This window comes from Natator depressus, chromosome 1, assembly GCF_965152275.1.
Source record: "Natator depressus isolate rNatDep1 chromosome 1, rNatDep2.hap1, whole genome shotgun sequence".
Taxonomy (NCBI): domain Eukaryota; kingdom Metazoa; phylum Chordata; order Testudines; family Cheloniidae; genus Natator; species Natator depressus.
The window spans coordinates 119,020,229-119,039,843 of record NC_134234.1 but is presented as its reverse complement, the minus strand read 5'-3'; the positions used below and the strand labels follow the sequence as shown (position 1 = coordinate 119,039,843).

Genomic DNA, 19,615 nt, shown 5'->3' with positions numbered 1-19,615 from the left:
CTAAGACAGATTTTGTTGTCAGTTTTATGCTTGATTCCATTGTTAGTTACAACTCCATAAAAAGGAATTCATTATAACATTCAAAGATTAAATGTTCAGCAAAAACACAAAAAAATGTGATTTTTCTTTTCTGCTGCTTTATGATGTGTAACGGCAGCCTTAAACTTTTTTTGCAGTTATACATCTCAATCTCTCCAAAGGCTTTCCCAAGATCCTACATCAAAGAGAGGGAAATGGATATTTATATTAGATTATGTGGGTCTCTTGGGAAAGTCTTTTTACGTTCTCAAGGAGAATAGAAAAAGGCATTTTTTTGTTTTGATTTTTCACAGTTTTCCTTAATGCTGCATCTGTGTTTGTAAACATTGTATCTGTTTGTGAATTACACTGTTTGTTTCTGTGCACATAACATATTTTTTGTTTGAGAATGTTCATCCAATAAATGACACTAGTTTTTCAAGGCTGCTTTGTTTTGTTCCACGTTGGTTGAACTTGTTCGTCAGTGCAAAAACTGAAATGTGATGTTTTGTATTATAGGTCCAGAAACAGTGGAAATCCATTTCATAATTTGCAAGGACAAACTTCTGAAGCTGTGGAAAAATATGGTATGTCTACTGTATTTTCATGTGTTGTACGTGCAACTTGTTGCCAATTGTCTAACAAAACTTGCCTATAAAAATGAGAAGTTGTAACAAAAACTCCATTTAGGGGAAGTACTGAGACATATTCTTTTATTTTCAAACATTTAAGTTGTAATATCTCTTCCCTTATGATACACAGTTCTGACAGTTGGCAGTCACTTGACATTCAGGGATTCAGTAAATGAAGCACAAAATGATGTAGCCTTGATGAGCCCCCTTTAAAGTTGTTTCACAAACCTAGCATACTACTGTTACTATATATTTGTACTTATGTGGATTGAATCAGAATTGAGACAACTTTTAATTTTGATCTAACTGCTGAACACATTTGCAAAATTTCTAGAAGTTTGAAACTTCAGTTGCTAATTTAAAAGTACAAAATAAGAGGTACAACAGCATTCAGTGCAAAAGCCGATATTAACATAGCTTTCAGTTTAGAAATTGAAATATCAGAAAATGCAGAAATTAAGGTTCTAATAGTAATGTTAAAGTGGTTGTAGTGCACACTGTGTCTCTTTTGTTGATACTTTTAACAGTGTAACCTAGAACTGAAAATTACATATGTGCAGTGTAGCAAAATTAATGTTTTAATTTTTAAACTTTTAAAATATCTTGCAACCTTTAAACTTAATGGGGTAAAAATATGGGTAAGAGAAGAAAAACCATAGTGTTCAAAACAGTTGCATAACTAGCTAGGTTTTCAAGTGTACTTTTGTGTAGATACAAAAAAATATAGCTGCAGAATTCTAAAATTTCCGAGTGTAGTGACCAGTAATTGACTGAAAACCTTTTAGAACTGCACATGCCCAAAGTGATTTTTTTAATCATTGTTACATTTTTTTCTAGTTTACTGAGTCACTGTCCATTAATAAAGACTAACATTATGGAATTGGAATGCTTAAGTTTTAAACTTCAGCCACTTTTGAATAGTGTACAGAATGTTTTTTGAAACAGTTTAAATGTGGGAAGAGGTGGTGTTCCTAATTAAAGAACTGCTGAACGCATCTGGGGGGAGGTGCGTAGGTTTTTTTGGGGGGGGGGGTTTGTTTTTTAAAAAGCAACCCCCCCAAAAAGTTTGTTGTGCTAAGGTATTGAAGGATTGGCCCAGAAGGAAAGAGGTTTTTAAAGAGTTACGAACGATGTAAAACTGTTGGGGGGTGAGCTTTATAATGAAAATTGAGTTACAACCTTAGCTATAGATTTTGCTTTCGTGACTGCTGTAACTCTTTGCAAGAGCTGTGATGTTTCCTTTGCATAATACAGTTGTTCTTGGGAGACTTTAGAAATTGGTCCTCTGCTCTGTCAAGCAGGTAGCAGCTAGTGACTGCTCAGTCATTTTTGTGCCCACAGCACCTCAGAGACCACCCACCTGCTTCTGGTTCTCCAAAAAATTGCTCTTCAGTTGCAAAAAGTTTTGTGGATGGTAACTGCTCCTGTTGAAATCTAGGCCGCTACTTTCATGCTGACTTTTCTCCTACTGGCCACTCTGCTCTGAATGATGTAACTATTTGTCATGGTTGGGTTTTTTTTAACATAGTCCCTGAATGTGTACTAGACAAATTAGGCACTTTATAAAATAAGGGCACGTTCCTTACCCCATTTTAGAACTTGCAATCTAATTTTAGGTGTGGGGAACACCAAGAAGGATGGTGATTACAGGAACATAATCAAATGGTTATTCCGTTTTAGTATCTGCACATCTTAGTAGTTCCAGTAAGTAACAGCGGGGAGGGTGTGAGAGAGAGAGAGCACAATCGCATCCTGTAGGTAATATGGAGGAAGTGTTTTTTTTTTTTAAAGAGCTGTCAGGGGATGGTGAGGGTTAGTGAACAGACACTGGGAAGGTAATCTGCATAAGAAGCAACAAGGAAGAAGATAGGAGTGTGAGAAGGAAACTAATGAGGGGATCACAGGTGGAGAAGAGGCTTGATGGAACAAAAGGTCAAACGTGAAGGCTGAAGTGGAACTGTGTACTATCTTTGTTGCAAGGACAGGAACTTTAAATTTGATACATAGGGCAAGAGGGAGCCATTAGAAGAATTTAAAAGGGGATGATGTAGTCTAACAGCTGATATGGAAGGTAGTTTCAGCAGCAGCTGTGGGTATCAAAGACTGGAAGGAATTTACAGTGATGGAGGTGATTGAGATGTAAACAAGTTATTTTGCCATTGCAAAAGACAAAAAGGAATGGATTCTTTTTTATGATGGGGAGAAAGAGGGAGCAAGATTTGGTTATGACCCAAGTGAGAGATGGAGTTCAAATGACTTCCAGATTTTATCACTTTATGATGGAGACTCATGTTGACAGTAATGAACAGAGGTAGTGGACAGGGTATAGGAGGAAAACTAAATGGCTTTTGTTCATGCTGAACCTAAGGTAAGAGCAGCCTATCCAAAAGAAAACCTGGGAGAGAGTCTGAAATGCAAGGCTGGACATACCTCATGTAGAGAAATAAATATGAGTCCTAAGGCTAGAGATAGCAGAAGCAGGCAAAAGAGCATAAGAATGGCCACCCGGGGTCAGACCAGTGGTTCATCTAGCCCAGTGTCCTGTCTTCTGACAGAGGCCAGAGCCAGATTCTTCAGAGGGAATGAACAGAACATGGCAGTTATCTGTCCCTTATTGACCAAGCCTAGCTTCTGGCAGTCAGAGGTTTAGGGGGACACAGAGCATGGGATTGCATCCCTGATCATCTTGGCTGATAGCCGCTGATGGACCTATCCTCCATGAACTTATCTAATTCTTTCTTGAACCCAGTTATAATTTTGACCTTCACAACATCTCCTGGCAATGAGTTCCACAGGCGGGCTGTATATTAGCTACCTTCCAATCATCTTGTATAGAGGCTGATTTAAGCAATAGGAAACGTACCATAGTTAGTAGTTCTGCAGTTTCACATCTGAGTTCTTGCAGAACTCTTGGTTGAAACCATATGGTCCTGGTGACTTCTTATTGTTTAATTTATAAGTTTGTTCCAAAACCTCCTCTATGGACACCTAAATCTGGGACAGTTCCTCAGATTTGTCACCTAAAAAAGGTAGCTCAGGTGTAGGAATCTCCCTCATGTCCAGCGGAGTGAAGACTGATGCAAAGAATTTATTTAGCTTTTCTGAAATGGCCTTGTCTTCCTTGAATGCTCCTTTAGCACCTCGATGGTCCAGTGGCCCCACTAATTGTTTAGCAGGTTTCCTGCTTCTAATGTACTTAATTTTTTTTTATTGACTTATTTATTGCTGTTCTTTTTTTAGTCTTTTGCTAGTTGCTCTTCAAATTCTTTTTTGGCCTGCCTAATTATATTTTTACACTTGGCTTGCCAGATTTTCTGCTCCTTTCTGTTTTCCTCACTAGCATTTGACTTCCAATTTTTAAAGGATGCCTTTTTAGCTCTTACAGCTTCTTTTACTTTATCATTGTTGTTTGCCATAGTGGCACTTTTTTGATCCTCTTGCTATGTTTTTTTAATTTGGGTTATACGTTTAGTTTGAGCCTCTATTATGGTGTTTTTAAATAGTTTCCATGCATTTTGCAGGCATGTCGCTCTTGCGACTGTAACTTTTAATTTCCATTTAACTAGCTTCCTCATTTTTGTGTGGTTCCTCTTTCTGAAGTTAAATACCACTGGGGTGAGCTTCTTTAGCATTTTCCCTCCCACAAGGATGTTAAATTTAATTACGTTATGGTCACTATTAATGAGCAGTTCAACTATATTGACCTCATCCTGTCCATCACTGAATTTTGTAGAAGTGCCATCTCTCTAGCTTTACTCCCTCCTTTGGTGGTTTCTCTTTCTCCACACTCCTCTTTGCTGGAACCCATACACAGGGCTCTATGATTGCTTCTCTCTTGTTCCTCTGCACTATCCCTTTTGCTTTTAGGATCCCTTGTCAAAGGAGCATGGCTAACTCATGGAAAACGAGTTTAAAAAGCCAGCTCCTGAGCAACCAGAGGGAGCTACCGAACAGGAGAAGCAAACAGGAGTTTTGTGGTGGTGTGTGAGAGCCAGATACTCTAAATTTCAGCAAATAACACCCCTCCTCTCCCCCAAAAAAGAACAAACAAACTAAAACCTCTACAAGAGTAAAAATAATGCATGCTGAAGTCCAATGGCAGAACAGGGCTATCAAGTTTATTGCACTGAATGCACCACATACAATTAGCTCCTTTGTAGGCATATAGCATGCGTGTGCAGTTGTTGCAAGCAGCTCATGGCCCTCAGAGACTAATATGGGCTCTTGAGATTGCAATGGCTGAACTGGAGGAGTGAAGGGAGACAGAAGTACACAGATGAAACTTTCAGGGACACAGTAACGCGGTGTCACCCCCGGTCCCTCAGCCTCTGTGTTGTCGAGGAGGATGAAAGACTCAAAGGAGAATATCAAGCTGGAGGGGAGAAAAACAATCCCATAGTTGGGACCCTCCTTCCAGGTGGTATCCTCTCGCATTGAGGAGACCACTCCTTGGAAAGGGAACCCCAGTCACAAGGAAGAGCCAGGTAATAGTATTGGGGGATTTGATCAGTGGAAATATAGATAGTTGGGTTTGTGATGACAGATAGAACCACATAGTGAATTCCCTGCTGGGTGCAAAGGTTGCAGATCTCTCAAAACATGTAGATAGACTTATGTGCAGTGCTGGGGAAGAGCCAGTGGTCGTGGTAAATGTAGGAACCCATGACGTAAGGAAAGGTAGGATAGAGGTCCTTGAGGCCAAATTTAGGCTGCTAGGTAAGAGATTAAAGTCCGGAACCTCCCTGGTAGCATTTTCTGAAATGCTTCCAGTTCCATGTGCAGGGACAGTTAGACAGGCAGAACAACAGGGTCTCAATGCGTGGATGAGATGGTCGTGTTGGGGGGAGGGATTTAGGTTTATTGGGAATGTTTTGAGAGGAGGAGGAGCCTATACAGGAAGGATGGGCTCCACCTAAACCAAAACAGAACCAGACTGCTGGCATGTAAAATTAAAAAGGGTCATAAGGGTATTTTTAAACTAAGGGCATGGGGAAAGCAGACAGGTACGGAGGGACACATGGTTCAGATAGAGACATCCCTTAGGAGAGGATTTATTAAAGGGGATACTCTATATCCTAATGAAGAGGAGAGGATAGAAGTTGATAAAGTACAGATAGGAACTGAAGAGAAACGGTCGGTCAAGAGTCCCATTTAATCACATCACATGAAGGCAGACAACTAAATATTGACAAATTTTATAAGTGCTTGTATACAAATGCAAGAAGTCTAAATACTAAGATGGGTGAACTTGAGCACCTGCTATTAAATGAGGATGTTGATATAACTGACCTCACGAAAGTTGGTGGAACAGTTATAACCAATGGGATAGGATAATACCAGAGTACAAAACACACAGGAATGAGAGTAAGTCCTACTGGAGGGGGAGTGGAACTATATGTGAAAAAAGGATAGTCAAATTTAGTAAAAAAATCTTAAATGAATCAAACTACCACAGAATCTCTATGAATAGAAATTCCATGCTTGAATAATAGGAGTATACCAGTAGGACTATACTACTGATCACCTGACCAGGATGGTTTTGATTGTGAAATGCTCAGAGAGATTAAAGAAGCTATAAAAACAGAAAATCCAATAATGATGGGGGATTTTAACTATTTCCATATTGATTGGGTACATGTCACCTCAGGATGGGATGCAGAGAGAAAATTTTTAGACGCTATTAATGACTGATTCTTGGAGCAGCTAGAACCCACAAAGGTAGAGGCAATTTCTGAGTCCTAAATGGGACTCTGTATCTGATCCATGAGGTGAATATAGCTGAATCGTTCAGTAATAGCAACTATAATGTAATTAAATTTAACAACCTTGTAGGGGAAAAAATATCAAAGAAACCCGCAACAGTAGTAGTTAACTTTCAAAAGGGGTGTTACATAAAAATGAGGAAGCTTGTTAAATGGAAATTCAAAGGAATAGTCACAAGAGTGACATGCCTACAAGCTGCATGGAAACTATTTAAAAACATCATAATAGAGGTTCAAACTAAATGCACTCCCCCTACCACCCCCACCCCCCCAAAAAAAAGACAGTAAGAGGACCCAAAAATACTAACATGGCTAAACAGCAGAGTAAAAGAGGCAGTTACATCCAAAAAGGCATCCTTTAAAAACTGGAAGTCAAATCCTAGTGAGGAAAATAGAATGGAGCATAAACTCTGAGAGGTCAAGTGTAAAAGTACTTTTAAGACCAATTATGCTACAGTTTATCTAATTAATTTCTTTCTCACTTGGGCCAGCCACTGTTCCAAGCAGCTTTACAAAAATCAGGTGGCTGTCTTCACTGCTCTCCAGAAGATTTTTTTGACAGTTCTCTGTTTAGGCAATTGGTTCATCTTGTCCATATTTTGACCCTGGCAGCAAACATACATAATTTCTTTCTCATGGGCCTCTACCATGTTTGGAGGCAATAGTAAAAATACTCCAGAAAGGAAAGTTTTTTCTAACAGATAGAATGGTCAAACTGTCATTTGTAATTAGGGTTTTAAAGAAGCAAATTTCACCAACAAGAAAGGCTCACAACCTGTAGTTTGTCAGCCCTTATTCCTTAGGCCCAGTCCTGACTGAGACCACTTTACATCATCTTCTAGTAGGTAACGCTATATGGAGAATCTGGAAGCAAAACTCAGTCCCTTTTCTGGGGAAAGCCTTGGTGGCTGAACAAGCAATGCACAAAAGCAAGCACCATTCTCCAGGAGCTAGACACTAACAAGCTGCAAACACAAGCCTGACAGAATCCTCAGGGCACACATAGAGACCCTCTCAGAATAAACTCTTTAACTATAGAAGGTGAAGAGTCTGCACAGAAAAGTATTGGGGCTCATAGCTGTTCAGCTAGCACTATGATGAGTAGCTCAAGTATGTCCCTATAAACACATACTATTCAGAATTGAACTCATGTCAATGGTGACCTATATGTAGTACTATGGCAAAGCCATAGTCTTTTCAGGAATCTGTTCTCTTCAGATGAGCAGAATGAAATCTGCTGTGTAACACACACTTCCATCTGCTGGGCACCAAAATACTTGGCCAAAATAGTTGAAGGGAAGGGCTTCTAAATCCATAAATCTTCATCAGGGTAACTGAGGAGAGGAGCTCACAGTGTGCATTTATCATCCCCAAGAATGTTTTTTTGACATCCTGTCCACCTCACCCCTTTAAAAGGAGGGAAAAACGCCCAATTATTGTGAAAATGAAAAAAGAAAAGGAGTACTTGTGGCACCTTAGAGACTAACCAGTTTATTTGAGCATGAGCTTTCGTGAGCTACAGCTCACTTCATCGGATGCATAGCATATCGTGGAAACTGCAGAAGACATTATATACACACAGAGACCATGAAACAAAACTTCCTCCCACCCCACTGTCCTGCTGCTAACAGCTTATCTAAAGTGATCATCAAGGAAGGCCATTTCCAGCACAAATCCAGGTTTTCTCACCCTTCCCCCCCCCCCCCCACAGACACACATACAAACTCATTCTCCTGCTGGTAATAGCAGGAGAAAACCTGGATTTGTGCTGGAAATGGCCTTCCTTGATGATCACTTTAGATAAGCTGTTAGCAGCAGGACAGTGGGGTGGGAGGAAGTTTTGTTTCATGGTCTCTGTGTGTATATAATGTCTTCTGCAGTTTCCACGATATGCTATGCATCCGATGAAGTGAGCTGTAGCTCACGAAAGCTCATGCTCAAATAAACTGGTTAGTCTCTAAGGTGCCACAAGTACTCCTTTTCTTTTTTCTTTTTACGAATACAGACTAACACGGCTGTTACTCTGAAACCTGTTATTGTGAAAATGGTGAGTGTTGTTAGACCATCTGAATATTGCAGGGAAAAAACCTCCCCTTTCCTTTACTTTCCTTTGACCCCAATCAGATAGCTTTTTCAATTAAGTAAGAAGTCTATTCCTGTTCCAGATGCCTCAAACTTGTAGCATGGCTCATGTCACACAGTTTATCCAAAATAACGATACTGGGTGTAGCCAAATTAGGTTCCATTCTTCTCTATCTATAGGCACTCCAATTAGGCTTAAGAGAAGGGGCTAGAATTCAGTTATTAATGGATTTATTTTTCTGTTTATTTCTAAATGCATCCTTACAAACCTGCTTCACTGCACCCATGCAAAACTGAATAAAAACACACCATTCCTTCTGCTTTCCCAAGAAGGAAAAAGGAAATTACATTGCTTCTAATTAAGGCTCCTTTTCTTCTCTAAAACAAATTGAGAAGATAAAAAATGGCATAAGACCTGTCTAAAGGTCATCATGCCCTAAAGGAATACTGTAAACTTTTCATCCTGTTTTGCATCACCATCGCTTGCTTGGATCACAGATATTTCATTCTGTGGACCACTAATGATCCATGGACAATAGTTTTAGAACCACTACCTTAAGGATTTATGTCTCTGCCATTGATGATCTTAGGGAAATGTGGCACTCTATTTTGAGCTTTTGAACCTAGTGCCAGCTTCCTGGAAATGGTTATTTGCATTTAGATCCCCCTCTTTTCTACCATTAGGTCCCCAGTTACCTTGAGCCTTAATTTGATTTTGATAAGGTTACTTTTTAACATTCCTTCCTCACTCAGACGCTTTCAGAGGTATTGCAGCCAGTAATCTAGATTGTTTTAGATTTCTCCTCTTTGTGGCCATTAGGTTTGCCAGAAGACCATGGATAATAACCCTTGCTGCAGTTCCAGAATAGATTTTTTTTTTCATATTTCCAGTCACCTTTCCTATTTCCCTTTCATTCAACCCTCGATGTACAAAGGAAATGTCATTTCACTATTTTGATATTGGTATTAGTAATATTTGGACTTTGCCCTTCTCATCTGTTGATCTCAAACTGCATTACAAAGGTAGTAAGTATCATTACTGCATTTTACAGGTGGAGAATTTGAAGCCCAATAGTGAAATGACTTGTCCTAGGGAGTCAGTGTCAGAGCTGGGAAACTTCAAAAAGTTTGAATCCTTTAAGGATCATAATGAGCTGTGGTATACTTCAGCGAAGAGAATTAGTGGCTGTTGCTAATGCTTGTCAACATTAGATCCCTTCTCCAAGGGTTCTTGTGACCTGTTCAGCTGAAAGTAGGGGGCTTTGCTGGGTGACATGTATCAAGCCTTCAATGCACTCCCTGATTATTCACCAAATAATTGTGTGATTTGGCCATTAGCAGATGTGGTAGTCAGCTGCAGAATGCTGAAGCCTTTTTTTACCTCAATAGGCCATTTACCTTTGTTCATATGTGTGTGTGAAGATAATGCTAGTTAGAGCCCTAAGGTCTGTATCGGTCAGAGAGAGAGCTCACTGAAGGAAACTTCCTAGCTATTGCACAGTCCTGGACTTGTGTGGCCACTGCCTGTTAACTGATCACTATTTTTAGAAGAAACTAAAATCAATTTTTTTTCACTCACTAAGTGTATCAGTAGCATATACACATGTTTAAACAAAAGGCAGTGCTTGTCTTGAATTAATCCTTCTGCACTAAGAGATCAACTTAGATAAATTTCTGCTTTTTAATTGCTTTTTGTGAGCTGACTACATCACAGGATATAGGATCCACATTTTTTTCTATTCTATACTCCCATCCAATCCTGCTAGGAGTGTGGGAGTGGGATGGAGGAGGAGAGAATTGGGGTGATTTTAAGTGTTGAGGATTGTTTTTTTTACCCATTAATTTTAGTTTAGGACAGATAATAGAAATAGGTAAGAGACTAACTGGTTCCTTTTCAGACATGGAAGTAATCAGCTGGGGTGGTCCAAGGGCGCTTTGGGCACGAGTATTGCTGAGTTATCATTGGCTGCCACCTGCCTGACAGAGTAGAGGACCAACCCTACAATTTATGCCAGTGGAGACACATCACAGGAAAAAATTGACAGGTAAAATAATTGTTTTTTAAATGGAAGGAGAAGACTAAACAATCTGTACTATAAATGGGGCTGACACTCTAACGAGATGTCCAAACACTGTAAAGTTTATTGCTCCTGTCAAATATCTGACCAGTTTCATGCATGGACTTCGATCATTCTGCTTATTTTTAGATGAAACACATAGCAAAAAATAAGCTATATGGAAGTTCCTGGAAACCCAACAATCTTTCTAGAAACAAATTAAAATTGAGTTATATTAAGGAAACATAGTATCAAATATAGTATTATACTGAGAACTGAACTGTAATTCATGTTTATGTAATGTTTCCAAATCTTTGAATGTTCCTTATATTGAAATGAAGTATCTTCCATTGGTCAGTGAGGGGTGTGTGTGTGTTTTTACTGAGCTAACCAACTTCAGGGTTAGTATTAAAGTTCATTTATATGGACCAGTACCATCTGTTATAGTGAATTAAAGTAGAAATCATAGCTGGTCTTGAATGGCCCTATAATTCTTTTTGGCAGCATAGCATTAAGTTTATCAGCTAAAACTATTTTTTAGCATCTGTAATTATCTTTGTGTTACGTTTATTCAGTGTACTGGCTGGAAATGTTAACTTTTAAGGACTTTTAACTGTTTTTTTATTTATTTAGAGTTGTTAAGCCTAGGCTTAGTCCAACTTAATGACTGGTGTGACAACCTGTTTTTAATCAGTGACTCAAAACTGTGATCACCCCGATGTCACCGAATGGCCACAACTTGTAAAAGGTAAACAAAAAGATTTAATGGTATTTTTGTGAATTAACTAAATATCATTAGTGTAATACTTAATTTAAAGAATAGTTGATTCATATGACTTGAAGTTAATTGTATAAATGGAATACAAGTAGCCTTTGAAAGGACAGTGTGATGGTTAGTCGAGACCTAACATTTGACCTACACTTTTTCTTGTGTTGATATGAAAGTCCATGTAATTCTCCCCTATGCTGCCTTAAATGTCAGCATCCTAGGACTCATGTCCACCCTTCAACAGCAAACCACTGTATGCCAAAGATCTAAGAAAAGCATTGGTAAGAAGCAGATCACAATTTCAAGCCTCCAACTACTGTTATAACAGTATAAAAATAATGAAAAATATCTTGCCAGCCTCTTATTAAAATATGCATTTAATTAGTGAGTATTTGCTAAAAACATTAGTCCAGGAAACTTGATGATACTGAAATTCAGTAGACTTGCATACCTTTACTTTTCTCTCCTAGGGAGTTACAGTGGAGGTAAAAGGAGTGGCTTGCAGAATGGAGAAGTTGCTCCCAGTGTTGTTGGAAGTGAGCCATCATTTGAATTTGCTAGCTCATGCTGCAGTATTCAGATTAGTTGGTGTCTTGTGATCACTGTTTCTGCAATCTAATACAAGATTGAAAGTTGTAAGAGCATTTGGGGTCTTGTTAAAAGTGTTATTGTAAAGTAACTTAACTCTTCTGTTCAGATTTTTAAACAAAAGGTGTTGAAAGAAAACATTTCAGCATGTTTAATTTATTCTTAGCAGTTTAAATATAATGTAATTGTGTCTTCAGTATTTTACATTTTTAGAAAAGTAGTACTATATTTTGTTAATTTTTTGATATTAATAAATAGCTGCTCATCAAACTCATGAACTTCCAGTCCTGTAATAATTGATTTCCCACACTGTTTTAATTAGTGTTATAGGCTTCGCTTCAAGTTTTTTAAACTTGACATGATTCTTACATCTTTTATTTTTTAAAAACATGTCCTGTCCTTTTTAATCTCTGATGTTTAATGAGAAAAATAATAATTAACTAAATCATATTGTAAACAGTACTGCTGGAAACCTAGGAAAAAATACTTACAGGGATTTTGCACTTTGTATCTACCGAAACGATTTTGTGAGCTCCTGTGCTTATTCTGAAGTTGCTTGATTTTTCCATAAACATAAAGGTCTCTATTACTTTAAAAATAAATAAACTGGTCAGCCTGTAGGACAGCTTGGGGTTGGGTGCCTACTCTCTAGTGATGTCACCTTTTGGAAGACCAGATGGGACGAATATAGATTGTACGGATATACTGGATATACTCTACAGCAAATTGGTGCCAAAGACTGGTACCTGTTTCCTTTTATTTTATTTTTTGTTGCTGTTGTTTTCCTGGTGTTTCTGCTTTCTTCTGTTTCCTTTATCACTTTGAATGTGTTGCTGCATTATGTTGTTGGAAACTGCTGATGTTCTTCAATTCCCCTAATACCAGCAACTATTTTTTGTCTTCCCATCAGTTTATGAAAATGTAGAAGTGAATGGAACTGGCTCACTATACTGTAGTGTGTGTAATTTCAATTTAAGTCAGCTAGCACATGGCTATTGACAGTTTAACATTGTAGCTTTTAAGGTGACGTTCAGAAAAGATCTTGAGACTCGTTTCTAGACAGCTGCTGGAGGTTCGGTGTTACAAAGGAAACTTGCTTGTTCATTGGGAGTAGGAGACTAGAAAGTTGTATTTGTCTCATTGCTGGGCAGAAGTCATTTTGCTAGTCTTCTTTTTAAATGAATAGAGGGAAATTGACCCCCATAGCAAGCAAAATTGAACAGTAGCAGACTTAAAATGTTAAAAATCAGCTGGTGATAACAAATGACTTAAAGGGAGAAGATATTGAGGTAGAGGAAAGTAAACGTGCACATTTCCATTCTTTCCAATGGTTCTGAATATTAAAATTCCAGCTTCAGCATAATTATAAATTTAGTTATATGGTTACCTGGTCAGAGTACATTTAGGACTGTGTATTAATATCAGTTTTTTAAAAAAGAAAAAAGCTCTGAAATTAAAGAGTTTCAGAATATTTCAGTATTCTTGCACCATCTATCACTGTATAGCACCCAAGTAATACAGTAAGTTTTTTAAAAATACAAAATACTGAAGTTACTTTTAAACGTCTGCGATACAATTGGGGCAGGGACCATCTTTTCATTGTGAGTTCAGTGCCTAGCAGAGTGGGGCTTCCTAGGCACTACTGTGATACAAATAATAAGTAATAGGTTGATGGAAATAAGTGAAGTACAGAAATCCACCAAGATATACTGTAAAATATAAATGAAATCTAATAAGAAAATAAGACTGCCAGGAAGTAAGGGCCTTCAGCTGAGAACAGTCCTTATACCGGAAACGGTCTCCAGGAGCAAGACAGCAAGAGAGTACCTTAGTTGAAATGATGGAGCATGAGTGAAGAAGCTACCTCTCAGTTAGGCAGGCTACCAGAAATTCTCTGCTTCAAAGAGTCCACTTTCATGTGGAATGACTGTAGGTAGCCATATAATATAGCTATTAAAAGTATAGAGGTGTTATTCTGGTAAAGACTTAGAAATAACTAAGGCTCAAGCAACTGTATTAAGATCCACTTCAGAGTGGAAAGGTCATACAGAGCATCTTAAGGTATGGCTACATTGCTATAAAAACCTGCAGCACTTAGTCTCAGAGCCGAGATCAGCTGACTCAGGCTCACGAGGATCAGGCTGTGGGGCTATAAAATTGCATTAATATAAAACATACAACTTTTCTATTGGAAAAGATCAAACAATCTCTGCCCATTCCTCTTGATGCTGCAGTTCTCCCAGTCAGGTTCACTTGTGTCTTGTTGGGACTGAGTTTTAGTCAGTGGTTTTCATGCAGGTTCTGATTTCAGTCAGATGCTAGGAGACGGACACGCCACAGATCTGGGTTTGACAAAAAGGAGGCAAAGTTAGTTATCATCCACACTGAATTAAGCTGCAATCCATTATGCCTTGTAATCCTCTCCACTGGCTTTTCCATCATATTGAATATGAGGGGTAATGAGAATGATCCCTACGCTCTGTGTAAGAAAATTTAGGGGTGGAAGAGCAAGCTTTATCCCCAGAGGAGACATTAAAGTATAGTTAATAGTATCAAAAGTTGCTTACAGAATAAAAATCAGTATGGAAACATTTGGTTTATCTTTAGCTATATGTGTACAATGCAAGTACATTAAACGCAGAATTAAAGCTTATATAAAACAGTGTTATAAAATGATTAAAATCAGTTGTAAATACATAAAAAAAAAAATTAGAGCAACTGGATGGGCTGACAGTTTTTTTTCCTTGAGTTTTCTGTAATGTGGCACATCACTGTAGTACATAAGGGCTGATACTTGTATTTGCAGTAGAGTGATTTGATAGTACATATTTATTTCTTATATTTCATTTGCTTTATCATTTTTTATAGTTTTAGGTGAGCTTGCACACTATTCAAATATAAACTATTTTTGTAACTAAAAATACACTTGTGTGTTTCATGTTAAAACTTTTCTTCAAAAAAAAAATCTCAGTTACTCAGGAACATTGTAATGAGAATTAGCTAAGCATTTAGGACTAAATCATATGGCTGCTAGGCTATATAATGCAATCACAGAGTCGTCTTCTCATCTGGAAAAGGCTGATTCCCACCCTCCCAGGAGCAGCTGTGAGAGCTGATAATTCTCATAGCTGACACAATGATTTTGGTACTGGAGAATGATTTTAGCTGAGGCAGTGTTTCTCCCTTACTCCCACTGGGGTAGAAGTGACCTGAATGGGCTGGGCTGGCTTCACTATAACTAAAAAGAGGGTGATGACGTGTGGGGGGCATGCTGGGAATGTTCACCTTCCAAAACATCAATCTATTTAAGCTGGGAAGGAAGAGCAGAAAAATACATGTCACCCGCCCACCCCACACACACCGCCCCAGTCTCTCACCACCAACAGCTCTGCGGGATTACACCAAGCCTAAGGCTGCAGTTCATGGACACAGCATTGTGAGGGAGAGGTGACTAGAATCTATTCTCAGCTACTTCAGGTGTTGGGTGCTTCACACTTTGTTTCTGTTGAACTTTTCTGTCTCTCTTGCCACACAAGGCTCAACCATGTGCAAGATCAGTCCATTTGGCACAGAGCTGTTTTTGTGGTGATAAAGGAACTTCAGTGCAACTTACTACTACAGAACTTGCTGTGACTATTTGGCCCATAGTTGACTGTGAAACCTGGAAGGGAAAATGACCAACAAAAATCTATTATACTTTCCTGTCCTATGAGCTTTGAAAACATTGCCTTTCTCACTAGAGAATCGTTCCTGTCTTAATCTTATTCTCAGCCTTTGTCATTACATATTTACATAAGCCATGTTTTCCCCCAGAGTTTAACTGAACTAATAAAAATGAATAAGCAAGTCATATTTCATTTGCTTGTTTATACTGTTTAACAGTAATATAAACATAATAGACCTAGCAATATAGATAACATTTCCTTTTCTGATTTTCCTCTCCAGCATGTTTTAGTCTCTTAGAATAAAGAATGATGCTTAACATTTCTTTTCTGCATCTTGCAGATCACCAGGAGAACCTCACTCTGAAAACATTGAAACTAGCCGAATGTAAGTATAGTAAGCAATAATTAGATGGGTTTTGTGTATTATGTTTAACGCTCCTCTGAGCTAAATGCAACAGCAGCTTTTTGCAAAAATAAGTAAACCTTTAAGTGTACATTTAAAAACAAACAAGAAAATCATTTGGCTGTCTCCTTGCAAGACCTGTGCACTGTTGTTGTAGGTGAGTTGGTCCCAGGATATTAGAGAGACAAAATGAGTGAGGTAATATCTTTACCTCTGTGTAGCTCAAAAGCTTGTCTCTCTCACCAGCAGAAGTTGGTCCAATAAAAAAATACCTGTTCCACCTTGTCTCTGCAAGACCTATGTCCAATTTAGTATTTTTCTCCAAAAGAGTAGTATTTGGTTCTTAGTCTAGAAATGTAATTCTCACTGAAATAACATTTTTTTAGAAGTTTCATTTCGTACCAGCCAGCAGATGGTAGCATAATACAGTATCTGAAACTTACAACCCTGCGTTTAGACCTAATAGCATGTCAAATTGTACTCCTGAAGAAGAGCTCTATTGAGCTCAAAAGTTTCTCCTTCACCCAACAGAAGGTGGTCCCATAAAAGGTATTCTCTTACCCACTATGTTTCTCTAAATTATACTTAAGGCCCTACCAAAATCACAGCCATGAAAAACGTGTCACTGACTGTGAAATCTGGTCTTTTGGGTGCTTTTACTATATAGATTTCACTGGAGGATACCAGTGTTTCTCAGATTGGAGGGCCTGACCTAAAAGGGAGTTGCACGGGGGTCACAAGGTTATTTTAAGGGGGGGGAGTTGCAATATTGCTACCCTTATTTCTGCACTGCCTTCAGAGTTGGGCAGCCGAAGAGAAGCAGCTGTTGGCCAGGGGCCAAGCTGTGAAGGCAGTGACCCACCAGCAGCAGCACAGAAGTAAGGGTGGCAATACCATACCATGCCATCCTTCCTTCTGCACTGCTGCTGATGGTGACTCTGCCTTCAGAGCTGGGCTCCTGGCCAGCAGCTGCCACTCAGCGACCACCCAGCTCTGAAGGTAGCACCACTGCCAGCAACGGTGCAGAAGTAACAATAGCAGTACCACAACCCTCCTCCCTGCCAATAACCTTGCTGCCCCTCCCCCCCACCCCAGCAACAGTGCAGAAGTAACAATAGCAGTACCGCAGCCCCTCCCCCCCAGCAACAGTGCAGAAATAACAGTAGCAGTACCACAACCCTCCTCCCTGCCAATAACCTCTCCGCCCCCCCCCCCCCCGCAACTCCTTTTGGGGTCAGGACCCCTACAGTTACAATACTGTGAAATTTCAGATTTAAATAGCTGAAGTCATGAAATTTATGGTTTTTTAAATCCTATAACCATGAAACTGACCAAAATGGACCATGAATTTGGTAGGGCCCTAATTATGCTCCTAGAGTTTTAACATCTCATTGCACACATTTGAAAACAACTTGATTAGTCAGATACTTAGCATAATAGAAAACATCAGGTTTTGTATTTTGTTGGAAGTGGGTTGCAGAACTAGAGAGAACGATCCTTGACCTGGTATGGAAACTTGTACAATGTAGTTTGTGCTTGTTTTCCATATTGATTATTGCAACTTGCAAGTTAGCTAATTTCCAAAGCAGCATTATAATTATAATTAGATGTGTTCCCTGTTTATAAGAGCTGAGTAGAATCCAGGGCTGCTGACTTTATTGGCCCTGATTATTTTCAGGTTAACTGGAAGCATGCTCAAGCTATGCAGAAATGCTCATTCATACTTCAAAACAAAAAAGAGATTTGAAAAAAGGCTATAAAACTACTGAAAAGTAAATAAATTCTTTTGGACCTTCCTTTTCTACAGGTCAGCAAGGCACTTCTCAGCAAGGTTTCTTTAAATTCTCCTACAGTTGGGAAGAAAAACTCCAGAATACAAAAAGAAACACACAAATATTGTAGATATAAGAGCCTAACTGACATATGAAGAGAGATGGTCCAAAAGAAGTTAATAGAGGAAGGATGACTCAGTGTTAGGGCAGTAGTCTAGGAGTTAGGTTTAAATTCAATTCCTTCTCTGCCACAGACTTCCTATGTCATGTTGGACAGTCTCTCTGCTTCATATTGTCAGGATAAATGCATTCAAGACTGCAAGATGCTCAGCTGCTGTAAAATACCTATCAAGCGTAGGAAGAGAAATGAGTCAAAACTGTTTTCCTTTCAACAGTTTGGCAGCCCCATTTTTTGTTTTTTTCTGTGATTTTTTTCCTTGTAGAATTGGGAGCTGAAAGGAATGAGAATCTGAGGGTGCCATGTTTGTTTTACACACAGACTGAAAAAATTTTGTTACATGAGTTAATGAGACAGTGATTGGAATCACTCTGATTATTCAGATCCCTGCACTTCGGCTAAAAATGATTGTTAGACACTCAGATTTTGAGGATCTGCATATTTTTGAGCAATAAGAATACAATGAATATGGATATTACACTTGCAGAAATGAAGAACCTGGAACTGCATAACTGAATAACCATATGGTTATTCATCACCAACTGCAGAATTTCTGCAGTCTGCCAGACACAGTTGTTCTTAATACACAAAATGGTACATTTTGTTTTAGTTATGCAGTTCCTGGCACTCTGATTCTGGATGTCTGATCTGCATAATCATTGTACGGTTAGAACAATAACTACAGTATTCAGTCCATGTACTCCAGCTAGTAAAGTCTGTCAGCCAGTTAGAATGCAGAGATTTTCATAATCACTTTTCAGTTTTGCTAATTGCACTGTGAATATGCAGATTGATTTACTTTAGTTTACTATGATTTCTCTACTCAGATCCTAGACTGTTAAAGCTGTGTGCCAGCATCATGGATGGCCAAATGCTTTTAATTCACTTCAGCTAAACCAGGAAAATGTACATTTTATATGTTTGATATTTTCGCCTCTTCATGTGACTGCCAAAATCAAGAACTGACATTTAAAAAAAAAAAATTTTTTTTCGTCTCTTCCCTTGCATTTCCTCCTCCCCTTTCTCCAGTGAAACTGGGCTCTTGTCCCCATAATAACTTTTATTTATCCAAATGTTTCGGTTTCATTGGATTCCCACTTCTAGCTCCATACTTCATTGACTCATATTTGTCAAGTTTTTGTCATAAATGTGCTTTTCACAGACCTCATTCAGGTGCCTGGTTTGTCCCTGCTATCTTAGCTGAGTTGCCTCATCCTTTCCTCACCCTTACTAGATTCACACAATATCCCTTTCTAATTTCCTCCTTTGATTAGTCTCACTTTCAAAGCCTGTTCCAGCTTAATTTGTGGGGGGGGGGGGGGGGGGTTTCCATTGATGCAGCAAGATCTAATTGCCTGCCTCATCAATATCTCCAGGCTGTTGTCCTGATTCTCACACTACATCAGATCTCCACTGATGCCTCTCGCCATCTTTCAAGGCAGGTGTCCTGGTGTGTTGATGAGACATTTCGTTTCTGTGGCCCCCTCTCTCTCCCTGCTTATTCTTTTCAGGGTCAAGACTTTGAAACGCTAGGGGTTTTGAGCCCTCCTGTGATCATCACTACTTTTCTTGTGTTTGTGCTTAGTGCATAGTCATCTCTTTGATGCTGCATTTCTGTCATATTATCACTTGCGAAAGAAGGGAGGGAGGAAGACTCCAGCAGCTTCCAAAAATACGCCCAAACATATG

General features: G+C 38.9%; 1 protein-coding gene across 3 annotated transcripts in view; it reads left to right on the top strand.

Annotated features, from left to right (window-relative positions):
• UBE3A (ubiquitin protein ligase E3A) overlaps positions 1 to 19,615 on the top strand; it is a 98,006-nt gene that overhangs the window by 22,659 nt on the left and 55,732 nt on the right. Inside the window, exons 2-5 of one of the 3 annotated variants that reach the window (XM_074965429.1) lie at positions 538 to 605; positions 10,393 to 10,539; positions 11,185 to 11,299; positions 15,914 to 15,958. In XM_074965429.1, the coding sequence (XP_074821530.1) occupies positions 11,280 to 11,299; positions 15,914 to 15,958 (65 nt within the window). In that variant the 5' untranslated portion in view covers positions 538 to 605; positions 10,393 to 10,539; positions 11,185 to 11,279. Of the gene's footprint in view, positions 1 to 537; positions 606 to 10,392; positions 10,540 to 11,184; positions 11,300 to 11,790; positions 11,857 to 15,913; positions 15,959 to 19,615 lie in introns of all 3 variants that reach the window. The other 2 variants (XM_074965447.1, XM_074965437.1) reach the window with 2 other exon arrangements.